The sequence below is a fragment of the Malurus melanocephalus genome, unplaced genomic scaffold (assembly GCF_030028575.1).
Source record: "Malurus melanocephalus ecotype Western Australia unplaced genomic scaffold, MMel_1.1 scaffold_184, whole genome shotgun sequence".
In the NCBI taxonomy this organism is placed as follows: Eukaryota; Metazoa; Chordata; class Aves; order Passeriformes; family Maluridae; genus Malurus; species Malurus melanocephalus.
Genome location: NW_026623416.1, coordinates 942,354 through 955,588, shown reverse-complemented (window position 1 = coordinate 955,588; position 13,235 = coordinate 942,354). Strand labels below are relative to the sequence as shown.

Genomic DNA, 13,235 nt, shown 5'->3' with positions numbered 1-13,235 from the left:
AAAAAAGTTTGTGCAAATTTTTGCAAATCTTTGTATCTCCACGTTGAAGCCAGCTGAAGTATGACTGATCCTCAGCTACTTTCACAAATAATGATGTTTTGGCTCACACTAAAAAAAACCCAAAATTACTTTAAATAAGATTAACCKGAACTCCTTTGATCTTTGCACTGGATATTACTTCAATCACTGAACTAATCTTTAAATTGTGATTTTTGTCCTTTAACTTTTTGCATGTAGCTGTGGGAATAACTGAGACGTACAGAGTGTGTCTTTTGAGGAATGATGCATTATCTGTCTTTCTGAGGGGGCTGAAAGAAAGTGGAGTTTCAGAATGAAATATTATTGGGAAGATCCCACAATGAATAATCCTGTAGGGGCCTAGTTTCCCAAATTTAGCTGAATTCCAAGTCTCTGGGAGATTCAGCAATCTATAAAGTGGCCCCAGTGGCAAGGATGTGTGGTATGGGTTTATCTCAGCATTCAACAATGCACCACTGACCCCACTAATACCCCTGACTTCACCTGGCAATGACAAAGCTGTCACCCTTATGCAGGCATCTGATTCCAAAAAGTCACTTCCAAAGAATTCTGACCTGTGAGTTTGTTTCAAGACAATGTAACTTCAGTTCAATTTCATTCCCTTACATTCATATTTATGAAGATATAAATAAAATATTGTGTTTATCAATATGTTTATCAATATTTGAATTAAGCAGCACACTTTGCATGTTGCAATGGTGAAGACTGCAACATGAATAACAACTTCAAACCCTGTCACTTATGAGTTAGATGGAAACAAAAACAATTCCAACAAAATCAGATAAAACCAGATAACAACACATAAAACTCACCAAAGTGATGATACAGATGCAGATCCCTGTAGTCCTTATTTATGAAAGAAATTCCTATGATTTTAATGTCAGCCCCTGTATTAAAAAATTACCTAAATTTTTTTTTAGGACTAAAGCCCTAGGTTTTAAACTTTACTGCAGGTGATGGATGTATTGCTTCAAATAACTCTTCAACCTATCTAAAAAGTCTGCTCATTATGTCAATTTGTAGAAGTTAAAAGTGATGCTACACTCTCAGATATTTAATTTTGATTAGCTAGAAAATCATCATACCTGTTATCTAAAACTGAATCTAGACTTGCATAAGGTACCAGTAAAGTAAGTCACATGACTAAGCATAAAAGCAAGCATATTTTTTAAACAATTAAATCAGTAATTTTTAAGATCAAACACAGTGATGACTGACATCACAAAACCTGATAAAGGTGCTTGCCACAATTACATCAAACTTCTTATGTGACTTTAGGATTAAAAAATTTAGGAAGAAGTTTGGAATATAGRACCCTGAGATTTCTCAACCCTGCATTTGGATCCCAAATTGGTGTAGCATAAACCCCTCTCATCCTTACTGGAAGCAAAACCTCCAGAAATCAAGATTAATTAACAGCTGAAAATTCAGTCTTCTAGGTAAATGGGATTTTGCCACTGACTTCGTGGAAGCATGGGCAGACTGATGCTTATGCTTGGAAGTCAGAATGTGAATGAAACCAGAATGGGCTTAACAGTATTTCCATTCTCCTGTGTGAWTTCTGTCCTTTTAACACACTCTGTGAGGAATTAGATTGTCAGGGAAAATAACAGCAAGCCACAAAAAGAAAAAAAGAAACATGAAATAATTCAGGTCTTCTGAATATTTCTCTTTCTCCAGTGAGAATTGATTAGGTCAGTTAGCTAATGCATAGTAAATGCAAATAAAAAAAAACTTTAAAAAATTGCTAGAATAGAGGTCAGTGATGATGGGAAATTCTGTAATATTTTAAAAAGGAACAAGGCATTCTACAAGCTTATAACAAATTTAGCTTTGTCCCTGGAAGATTAATTTTAACAGCATTTTAATAATGAAAATAATGGGTGTAGGTATTTTTCAGGAGTATCCTGTATATTGCTAGTACATACTTCCACAGTGAATAGGATGTAATGGATATCACCTCRACACATTGTTTGATAAGATAATCAGCTTTCAGTTGGAATAAAGTTTGATACAAATGACAGATAACATTCTTAAGTGCTGTTTTGTGAAAATGTAAGCCAACAAACATTTGTATATTCTCTATTGGCAAAGAGAAGCCTAGGTTACTTCCTTTATTTACTTAAATGGATTAAGAGAAGCAGTTTTCAAGTCACAATCAAAAAATCCAAACATGTTGTAGCACAACAGAAATGTTGCCCACATTGCCCTGTACATATGAATAACTTTTTTATTACTACTGTCTTAAAAGGAAAACCCACTTCATGTGTGATGATGTAGGATGCACATGCTGAATAGCCATGGGATATGGCTTTGGTGCATAAAATTACATTTCACTGCACCATGAGACATTGACCTAAGGACTCAGCTGAGTCTGAAAAAACATGTAACAGACATGAAACAAACCCTCTCTCTCATCGGTAGCTCATGGTAACTAACAAAAGATGTATAGAGCCAAAAGCAGATCACAGTAATTTGYTAAGACTGTTTAAGCCTCTTGTTGTTTCTACCCTAAGTGTGTTTCACTTGGACTGCAGGGTAAGGTAGATATAAAGGACTTGCACACATATTGCGGCATTAGCTACTGACCTGCTGTTTCTCCCCAGTTTACCAAATGAACCACTAAATCTAGAAAAATAAATCAGCTACAACAACACGAGGTATGAATTGCCCTGCAGCTCACAGGCTGTCAGCTGTCCAAATTATTCAGCCCATTTTTTCCACTCAGAGTAGAAACCAGACACTGATTACTGAACACAGGAGAGTCTAGAAGTTATAACGAAAGTTACTGCACTACAATCCTTAAAGAGATACGCAATATCCATCCTTACCTTTGCATTATGACTAGTGCATATTAGACATAAGGTTAGGGAAATATGTTTGTTTTACCCACCGTATGACTGTTGTCACAATAACAATTCACTAGTTTACCGAGTGGGACTTCCACAACTACACCCAGTCACAAATGAAYAAAAGTTGGTATAGACATGTAGCTGTCTTAAAAGGAGTTAGAGAGTTGAAAACACATCATTATTCCTTCAAGACTTTGCAAAAAACACTTTTTTTAATTAATCTACTTATGAAATCAGCTTTTTTTTTCCTGTTATTTTCCTGTTTCATTTTTCTGTGCTTGACCCTATCTATTTGAAATTCTCTGTTGAACTTTAAAGAAAGRTGTTAATTACTATTCCTGGGTAACTTCTTACAGGGGCAGGTGTCTTGCAAATRTGTTCATGCAATTTAAAATGTTCTTAAAATAGCTTGCTGTGAGCAGCATGTTCCTAAGTAGGTCTAAGAAACAGTGATTAAGTAAAGCTCCCTATTGTGTCAATAACATCTTTACTGTAAACAAATTGGCAAATTAACCAGGGTTGATCTGGATTTCTGACTTTTAAGTATGGTTTAATCCTGCTTCAGACCAAAGCAAGAAAGTTTTGGTTTTCAGTTTTGGGCTCAGACATTTTCAGTTCACTGCACAGAAAACTGTCTAATGCCTACCTACAGTTCTGCCTTTTGTCCCCTTCATCCCACGACCTACATTGCAGACACTTGTTCTTGCAAAGATACAACTTGTTCTTGAAAGTTAAGGTAAATCAGTGATGAAACACAAGGAACACAGAAATTGCTGCAGGAATTGTGTTTTTTCTTGTATTTTCTGTTTTTTAATGAGGAGTGTTTAAAAGCAGTATATTGGCAATTCGGAAGCAGAATCATGGGAAAAATGAAAGGGTCACCATGATTAGCCAATAAAAGGGGATAGTGCATGGGAATTATTCTTCCTCAGAAGAACACGTTGAAGTACACATCCCTCTGTCAATCCAGCAGCCCCTAAAGAATGTGTTTGTGGGGTCTACAGGTACTGTAGCTGGTAGGTTCATACACAACTCAATCCATGATGCAGCAGGAATCACTCTAGCGAACYAGAGGGACTGATCACTTCTGATGGAGGAGTCCCTGGACTGTCACCTCCTGAACTGGTCTCCAAGATCAACACAATAGCAGAAGAAAAGAAATTATTTTTCCCCTGCCCTGTTTATAAATATRAAAAGTTTTTTATGCTCAGTAAGTGTTCTCCAATATCTGAGCATGACCAATTTAGACAAAACAATGAAGCACATTATTTTTTGCACCCAATAACAGAAAGAGTCACCTGAAATACTATCCGACTGGAGAGTGTCTATATGTTTACTGCCAGGCAAACCAACCTCTAAGTGGATTTTGAAAATAATCCCATAGTTGTTTTATTACTTACATGAAGCTACCTTCTCCTTTAAGGTCTATTTGAGAAAATCTACAGAAAACATATTGACTCAGCATTCGTTCTGTTTTGGCTTGTTTGTTTTGTTTTTTTTTTTAATTGAGTTACTACAATGTGATTTTTTAAACTCTAAGATAAAAGAATGAAACCTATGAAGGAATTATTTTAGGCATGCATTTTATATTTAAARAAAACCTGCAATGTATTGAAATATTCTCATTAATTAATTAACTAATTAATTTCTCATTAATTTTATCACTGGGCATTGAAGTGGGTTATGTACATATACACARTAAAAGGAAGAAATATCTGGTTTTCCCCCCTAAATCATACTGGTTAATTAAAACAAGATTTTGTGGTCATAAGGTCTCTGTCAACAGATTTCTAACCATGTCTTGTGTGTTAAAAAGTCACGCATTGAAGAAAAAAAGGCATCTTACTAGTACCTATAATGTTGTGCCTATTTAAAATAGTACAAATATTTAAAACTAGATCCAGCCTTATGGGTTTGATTTTTTTCTTTTTTTTTTTTTTTTTTTGTTTTTTTATTTTTTTTTTTTTTTTTTTTTTTTTTTTTTTTTTTTTTTTTTTTTGCTAATTTTAAAGATGCTTTAAAATGCATTCAAAGTGTAATAGTTCGCGGCTCATTTACTCTGTTTTAAATATCTTACATATTTTAGCCTTTTTAATTTTCACCTCCTGGTTATCTTGAAAATTGTGAATACTAGTTGTAAGAACARCCACTTCTTGTATTTTTCTACCTGAAGTATTGCCTCAATGCGTCTGAATGTCAGGGCTCATTCTAACAACCACATCTGTGGAAATGAGTGGTGCATAGCACTCGACCAGATCAGATCTCAACAGATAATTATTTACTGCCAAACACACACATAGCTTTTTATTTCACTGACTTTCTTAAAGAAATTTGATTTTGTATAAACAATATTTACTACCTAAATGCTGAGAATTTTTTTTCCCATGTTCTTAAAAGTTTTCCACCTTTTACTGCCAATTCAAAAGACTATTATCTGGGAAATCAGTAAGTGTAGTACAAGTAAGACTTGGTACTTCTCATTGCAGAAGTTACAGAATTATGCACAGGGGTGGGAGAAATCAAAAGAGTTACCTTACTGTACAGATATTGAAAGATCTTCTAGTAAATTGAATTCCTTCTCAAGCCTACATTTCCCATGCAAAGCAGGTACTTGACTTCTTTCAAAGATTTTGCAAATGTCGACTACTTTTTAGCAYTTTGTTTTCTGAATAGCCAGGATGAAACACAAAGACAGAACAACTGATGTGATGATAACCTCCATGCTATGCTGCAGAAATTGTCACTGAAAGATATCAAACCTAGCCAGGATACCCAGAATATGCATCAGACTAAATAATAGTATTTATCCTATTTACCCAAATCTTACATGCTCTGTGAAATATAATTAGTTTGTTATGAGACACTCAGAAATCACACGTAGCACTTCTATTAATGGCACTTTAGGGAAAAAACTTAAAAATCATCTTTGGTCTCCAATGGATAAAATTAAATAAAATCAAACCTGATTAAATAAATTAGGTGAAAGATATTTAAAAATGTTCATTTCAGCAGATGAAGGTGGGACTCTAATAAGTGGAAAACAGTCAGTAAATCYTCTGTCTCTGGATTTTGTCTTTCGCTGTCTGCTTTCAAGTTTAGTAGACGTGTTGATGCAAATCTTACAATGATGTTAGTTGTTGTCTTTTAGAAGCAATTGCATCTTTCTGTTTTGACAAAAGGTCTGTTTGTAGCAATGTCCATTTTATCCACATTTATACAGGCTTAGAATGCATGTCCATGGATCYGGGGCAGCAAGAAAATGAATCTGCCTGTGATAGCAACGTTGGCCTTATCAAAGGTTTCTGGCCTTTACAAGTCATACTCTTCCTTATTTCTTCCCCTTTTTTTTTTGGCCCCAACAGAGAGATGTCATTTCTTTTAAAAGGCAACAGCCAACATTGTTGTAAAATTTGTATCAGACATCTACTAAACTTGAAAGCAGACAGCAAAAGACAAAATCCAGAGAAGGAAGATTTACTGATTTAAGAAGGACAGTACTATCCTATCTTTTAACATCACGTCTCTCTTTAAAAACAAATGTCAAATTTAAGARCTAATTCATTTGCCCTATTCTTAAACTAGTCATAGCTCATTCCCATAAAGACACTGCTTCTACCACTAACTTTTCCTCTGATGGAAAGTTGTCACAGCATCTGTTCATCTGCCAACTGTGCAGCATCACTAACAAGCAAGGGAAGACCAAGACATGGAAGAGACGACCAGAGCTATTCTGAGCTGAGCCCAGCATCAACTTCACCTATATTGTGGGCACAAATTCCTTTCTCTTCTGCTCCCAATCCCCTCAAAGAACAACCAAACCCATGGTATTATTTTTCACTAAACTGTATTTTTATTGTGGGTTTAGAGGCGCCATGAATAAAACTTTGCTTAAATTCCTTAATTCTTCCCACCCTCTAGACATGTTATTTCTTATATCACATGAGGGAATGCTGCACCTTCTTGTTCTGGCCAGAACCTGACTGTCCTCTCTATTGATTTTAAAGGAGAAGTAGCATTATTTAACTAATTCTTTCCTGAGGAAACATAATAGCCACATGGGCTGCTGACATAAATAAAAGTGACACAAAGAATCATTAGCTAAGACAACAATTAGAATTTACACAAGGATTTCTTTTTTATTCATAATTTCTTCCATTTTTTCTAGCCCTATTCTTTCTCCTTCTGCTCACAGCTCGTTTATGCAATWACCTTACACTAAAAAACAAAAAATCAAAACAACTGCATGTGGTAGAATAAAAGTCATTCCTGTATCTGAGATTTCAGARTTCTAAGAAGACTCCAAAAAAGGGGACAGCTTGCTTCATTTCTTGGAGTAACTTGGTCAAACACAAAGAAAGAGAAACTTCAAGATAAGGGACTACTCAAAACTAAGCAGAGAGCATGCTTCTTCCTGTAGCTAAGGAAAACACTGGTTTGTTCTTTTGCCAAGCATCCTAACACAGAGACACACATCACCTCAAAGCAAAAATCCTGATTCTATTCCCAGACTAGAAACTCTAACTATAGAGTGTTCTGCAAATACTTAAAGCAGCCTGTTTGCTTTACAAAATCTAAAAAAAAAGGTACAAACCCCCTGCCACCACTACTTGCTCAAAGTCCAAAATGTGAGGTCAATCACAGTGCTAATGCATTAGTAACCAGCCTTAATAGCTACAAAGACATTTAAGAGATTTCTTTTTCTACATACTGTTATTACCTATCAGGAGCAGTCTGCTGYCTTGAAAACAACACTTACCTTGTGTCACTCAATAGTGAAAATCCTATCTTGATATTAAAGGTTTAAAACTCATTCACTATGAAGAAAAGTTTTATTTACATGTAGAATTCAATCATATACTGGGCTAATTACAACTGCTTATCTAACTTTTCCTTACTCCTCCCCAATCCAGATGCAGGAAGCATTAAAAAAAATTCATGGCTACACACAACTCTGACACTTGTTGTAGATATCAAATACTGAAGAATAAAATAAAGGTTATGAAGGTTCAGCACATACTTCGGCTAGTCAGGTGGTATAGAAGGATGATTTTTCCTTCTGTTTGTACCTAATCCTACTGCAGACGGACTCAGATTCTTGCCGGTGTTAAAAGTTGCAGAAATCTTCTTATATAGTTGAGAAGGTACTTTACTTGCCATAGTAAAAGTTCTATCTTGAAATAATCTGTAAACAAATCCCCTCTTTAAACCATTTGTCTCTGAAGATATGTGCAGAGCGAACAATTTTGTCCTAGTACAATTATTTAAGAAGTTTTCGGAAAAACTAAGTTAAGCAGGCTTAAACTGAAGCAGTGCTAAAGGGAAGTTTGACTTGTAGTGTAGCCTCACAGTGCTCAAGGGCTTGTAAATACAGAAAATTAAAATCAAGAGATTACAGCAAACCATGGGCTGYTGTAAGTCTATAGCTCTGCCATCTTTTTGCTTTTTGTTGAATTAAGAGGAAGGTATCAACAGCAGTCTGTATCCAAAACATCTGAAACCCACCAGCACCGAATAATTACTAGCTTGAGAAAAAATATTAAAATAGTTCATAGACAAAGGAAAAGAACACTGAAAAATTTAAAATGCTGTACTGTTTATAAGTTTTTGCTCAGTACGGAGGTAGACTTCATAAATTTTTTTGTACTATGGCCCAACTCCAGTMATAGGAATGAAAGGAACCAGTTAAATATTATGGAGGAGCAACTAGTGCGAATAAAAAGCAGCATGTTTGACAGTATCTGCAGAGATAGATATTTCAGAGACTTGCACAGGGCTAAACATACATAAACATTTTGATGTTTGTATTTGATCAAACAGTACATCTTACCAATGGCCAGCAGGAAAACGCGGTAGMTGCCCTATGAAAGCATTTACCTTAAACACCTGAGCACCACGGCACGGTCCGCCCTGTGACTTTGTCCCTTTCCCCTTTGTCCCTTCGCGTGAGAGAAACTTGCTCTTTGATCCTTACCATTCACTCCTCAAGAACATTCCAGCTAACACGATACCGGTTTCGCGGTAGCGCAACTACTGTTTTAACAGGAAAGTGACTTTTAGTGCTTCGACTCTCCGGCCGACGAGCCGAAGCCCCCTCTCGTCCGGGGACGCCGGCGGGACGGGGCCGAGTGCCGCCGCCGCYGCGGGCCCGGGAGAGCCGCGTCCCYTTCCCCATCCCCGCGCCCGCMGGAGGAGCCGGTTCCGGTGGCACGGCCTGCTGCCGGCCCCGCTCCAGCCTGCAGGCTGCGGGACACCCAAACCTCGATGCGCTTCACCTGCGGCCACGGGTCTGGCGAGGGGCGCTCGGGTCCTGCAGCCCGAGCTCGGCCGGGGCCGCCGCTCCGCGGGGACACCGCGCTCCCCTTCCTCCAAGCCGGTCCCGAGGAGAGGACTGCCTGCCGAGGCTCGCCTCCGACCGTAGGAAGCGAGAGTGGTCTCTCCGCGACGGCTTCGGGCTCCGGGCAGGAGACCACTGGGGTGGAACTATGCCAGCACATCCCGCACCCACGGCTCCGCAGCGCGACCTCGTCCGTACCTACAGCGGYGGACGGGAGAGCCGGGAGAGCTGCGGCTTGGCTTGGCTGGGCACGGCGCTGCGGCGGCTGTCCCCGTGCCCGTGCCCGTCCCCGCTGCCGCACACCTACCACTGCCACCGCCTCTGCCTCTGCCACCGCCTCTGCCGCGGAGGAGCGGCCACCGCCACCCCACACGCTGCCCGCGCCCGCGGGGGACACGCCTCGCCCTGCCGGGACGGGGGGGCCGCCCTGGGCCGGGGCCAGCCCCGACGGCGGCCTCAGCCTCCCCGCTCCGGCCGCCCCCGCTCGCCTCCCTCCGCACCCCTCCCGGACCTGCTCCCGGCCAGGCCGGTCCCGCGGGCACCGCTCTCGCCGCTCGCTCCCCCGCCGCGCTGCCCCTCAGGAGCTGCTCCCCTCAGGAACGCAGTGCACCGAGACCCGCCGCGGGCTCCGCGGGGCAGCCGGGCCCGACACCCCTTCTCCGAGGGCCAGCCTCCGACTGGCAGCGGGATCCCGGCCGGGAGCGTGTCCCTCCCGCAGGTCCCGGCCGCAGACCCGCCCCTCGCCCCCGAAGCTCCGCCAGGCCCCGCGGGGCCCGCGCAGTGCGGGGCTGCCCGCCGATCGCTCGGGACCACCGGCCGGGCAGAAGCCCCCGCAGCGAGCCCTGGGGTCTCCGGGCTTGCACCTATCGCCACAGCAGCCGGCGACAGGGGAGAGCTGCTCTCAGGGTTTGGGTTTACAGACTGTTCACATGGGGGGTGTACACGTCCAGACGCAGAGAAGTATGAATAACGTCTACCAGTTCAAAACCATACATTTCAAACACCAGCCTTCCAACGCTCAATGTTCAGCAGCTTTTGCCACTTCGAGTTTATTTTRGAGCAAGCAGCAAGATACTGTAGCCTACGCAAGACCTGAATGCCATTGATACTTCTCTGCAGCTCTTACGYAGTAGGACAACCAAGTCTTAATTTATTTTTCTTTTAAACTCAAATGCCTTCTTTTTTGTATGCATAGAAAAAATATTGCTCATCCGACCTGACAGTACAGCTGGGAGACACGGTCAAACTTTAGGACCTAACTCCTTGTGGCTGAAAAGAAGCAGCAAAATGCAAGATTAAAAGTAAAGTGACTATTAAAGTGACTAAAATTTTTTAAGTAATCCTTTGGATTGGTTGAGAGTAAAGGAAGAGAACATCGTTGTTGCAGAACAGGGAGATGGGTGGGTTTTGTATYCTGTTACTCACGGAAAGTCAACCCTCACAATTTCTCTCCAGTGGTGTTTCACTCACAATCCGAGTTTTGGCTAGAAGCTCAATACAGAAAAGCTWAAAACACATTTAAAGTGTGACCTGTGAAATAACTTTTCCATTTGAGATAGTCAACTCTGAACTTTTGTTCCAAAAATTACACAGGCATGCACTAATTAAAAATCACACTAATTTCCAAATTTAGCTACATTTACTTTTAATACATGATTTTATAAAGCTGTGATGAGGCAAATATAATTTTCTTTATTCCAGTTCTGGTTTGTACTCTTATCAAAAATCTTTGTATAGAGTAATTTTCAGTATTTCCTTCTGTGCTTTGTTAATTGCACAGCGCCATGTTCTTTTATGCAGTGTTCTCACAGCAATTTGAAACATTCTTTTGAAATTAAAAGAAGGCAATTGTAAACCCACAAAACTGACAGAGCAACTATTGAGATAAAATCTTCAGGTGCCTAGCTAAGAGGATTTTAAGTTATGCACATRTGGACTGCTTTTGCTTTATGCCTTCTGTAAAAGATGGCTCCACAGAGAAAGTTTGCTGACTTGAGATAGCTGTTAGTTCCCTGCTTTTTTCACTGCCAAACTGACTGCAGATTTTTTACCAATTGTAAAATTATGCCATTTTAATCAYCTTTTGCTTGATGAGAGAGGAAAGCAATATGTGCTACAAAAGTAGTCCCTCAGTGATTTACTCTACAGCCAAGCAAGTCTTGAACAGACCTCCCAGTACATATGAAATTTGTTTTTGCCTGTGTCAGAGCATCAAAACTCTGTTCATTTCTGGTGGTGGGAGCTGTTGCTCAAGTGTTTTTCATGGCATAGACAATATTCGCACATGTTGAGCAGGCTTCTGCTTCCAATCATGATTAATAAAGTCTTTCTGTGTGAAAAACACAGAATTTGCTTGCTTTAAAAATAGCATTGGGACAGTAGTCTATAAACACCTCGGTTGCAGGGCTCCAACTGTAGTGTCCTTTGCCAAAGCCTCTTGGAATAGACAAAAGGACCACCAAACCAGGGTGGATTATCAGAAGAGAAAAGCAAAAACAGCCACATAAGGCTGAAAAATATGAAGCTGGTTATATAACTTTTCAGAGATWTTYGTATGCTTAGTGAATTGATATACATCTGTAAGTGTCTGCAGATTCACTGGRTTTGTAAAGTATTGTCTGTGTTACTTTTACACCTTTTATTGTCCATGCATACTGTGATTCTCTTGTCTAGTCCAGTAAACCTAATCCTTACTCTGTGGTARAGTTGGGACCATACCTGCTTGTTGATTCACACGATTTATGATGTGTTAGGGATTCATGTTTCAAAGCACTTTGAAGATCATCAGCTAATTTTTTATAATAATTATTATTATATATCTGTTGACTGGGGGTGCTTATTTGAATTTTTTTCTGTTGGTTTATTATTTTTTTTTTCCAGAGGTTCATGACAGCACAGCTTTCTTACCTTTCAAATAATTTTAAGATATATGTTAAATGAAATTCCAAACTGAAACTACACTCAGTTATATTGAGTTTTTCTCCATCTCTGGCCAAACCTGAAAGCTTTCAGACTCTTTAAACCTGTAGATGAAATGAGAAAGACCAAAAGAACTTCAAAGAGGGGAAAAATTGGAAGAAATTGTTTACTGTGAGGTGGTGAGATACTTGAACGGGGTATCTCACCTTGCCCAGGGAGGTTCTGGAAGTCCCAAATCTGGCACTGTTCAAGGCCAGGTTGGATAAGACCTTGAGCAACCTGGTCTAGAGGGAGGTGTGACTGCCCATGGCAGGGGAATTTGTCAGTCGGTGATTTTTAAGCTCCATTCCACCCCCTTGACATCTCATGATTTTATTAATATATTAGAAGGATAGTTGTATTCTTTTGCTGAAAACCATCATATGACTTCAAGGAATAAGCTGAATAGCATGTGTATTCACCTAGTGTTTAAAGATTAAATTGTCCAAACCACATTATTTTTAGAAGCACCTACAAATCCACTGACAGAAGTTTTTATCTTAATATACGTTGTAGGGCTTGAAATACTGCACATAGCTTCTTTTGCCTTTCTCTGTTGAAAGTTAAAGTTCTAAAACCTAAATTCCAGGGTCTGGATTCGCAGAGTATATATTAATGCCTCTTCTTCACACCCATGTAACTTCTTGAATTCAAGGACATAACTATTGAAGCAAACTGTTCTTTGAAAAGTCACCCACTGCTGCATTGTGCAGGTAAGGAACAGGTCTCACTGAGCTGGCTGAAGTAGCCTAACGAGTCACGGGTGTGGCTGGTCAGGGAACTACAGAACGACGATACTGTCCTCACTAGCCAGAAACAAGGAGCAGCCCTGAGAAGGGCACTGCTCAGCTACAAGAGCTTTATGCTAACCTCCTTCACAGACAGAAAGGTTCCCCTGTCAAGTTTGGAAACTTCTGGGTGATGAAGACAGTGGAGGGGATGGCATTGTAAATTACAGTTCTTCCCCTGGGTTGCCTAAATTCTCWGCAGCACACCACCTCCTGTGCATCAAGATCTGAGATGGTGCAGGGTAAGCCACTGGTATGTTCTCC

At 40.1% G+C, this 13,235-nt stretch overlaps 1 protein-coding gene across 1 annotated transcript in view; it reads right to left on the bottom strand.

The window, feature by feature from the left end:
- LOC130577602 (translation initiation factor IF-2-like) overlaps positions 1–11,941 on the bottom strand; it is a 23,888-nt gene extending 11,947 nt beyond the window's left edge. The window contains exons 1-2 of the mRNA XM_057373091.1: positions 11,920–11,941; positions 9,164–9,795 (exon numbers count right to left, since the gene is read on the bottom strand). Coding sequence (XP_057229074.1) covers positions 9,164–9,795; positions 11,920–11,941 — 654 coding nt within the window. The remainder of the gene's footprint in view (positions 1–9,163; positions 9,796–11,919) is intronic.
- Between the last annotated feature and the right edge of the window lie 1,294 nt (positions 11,942–13,235).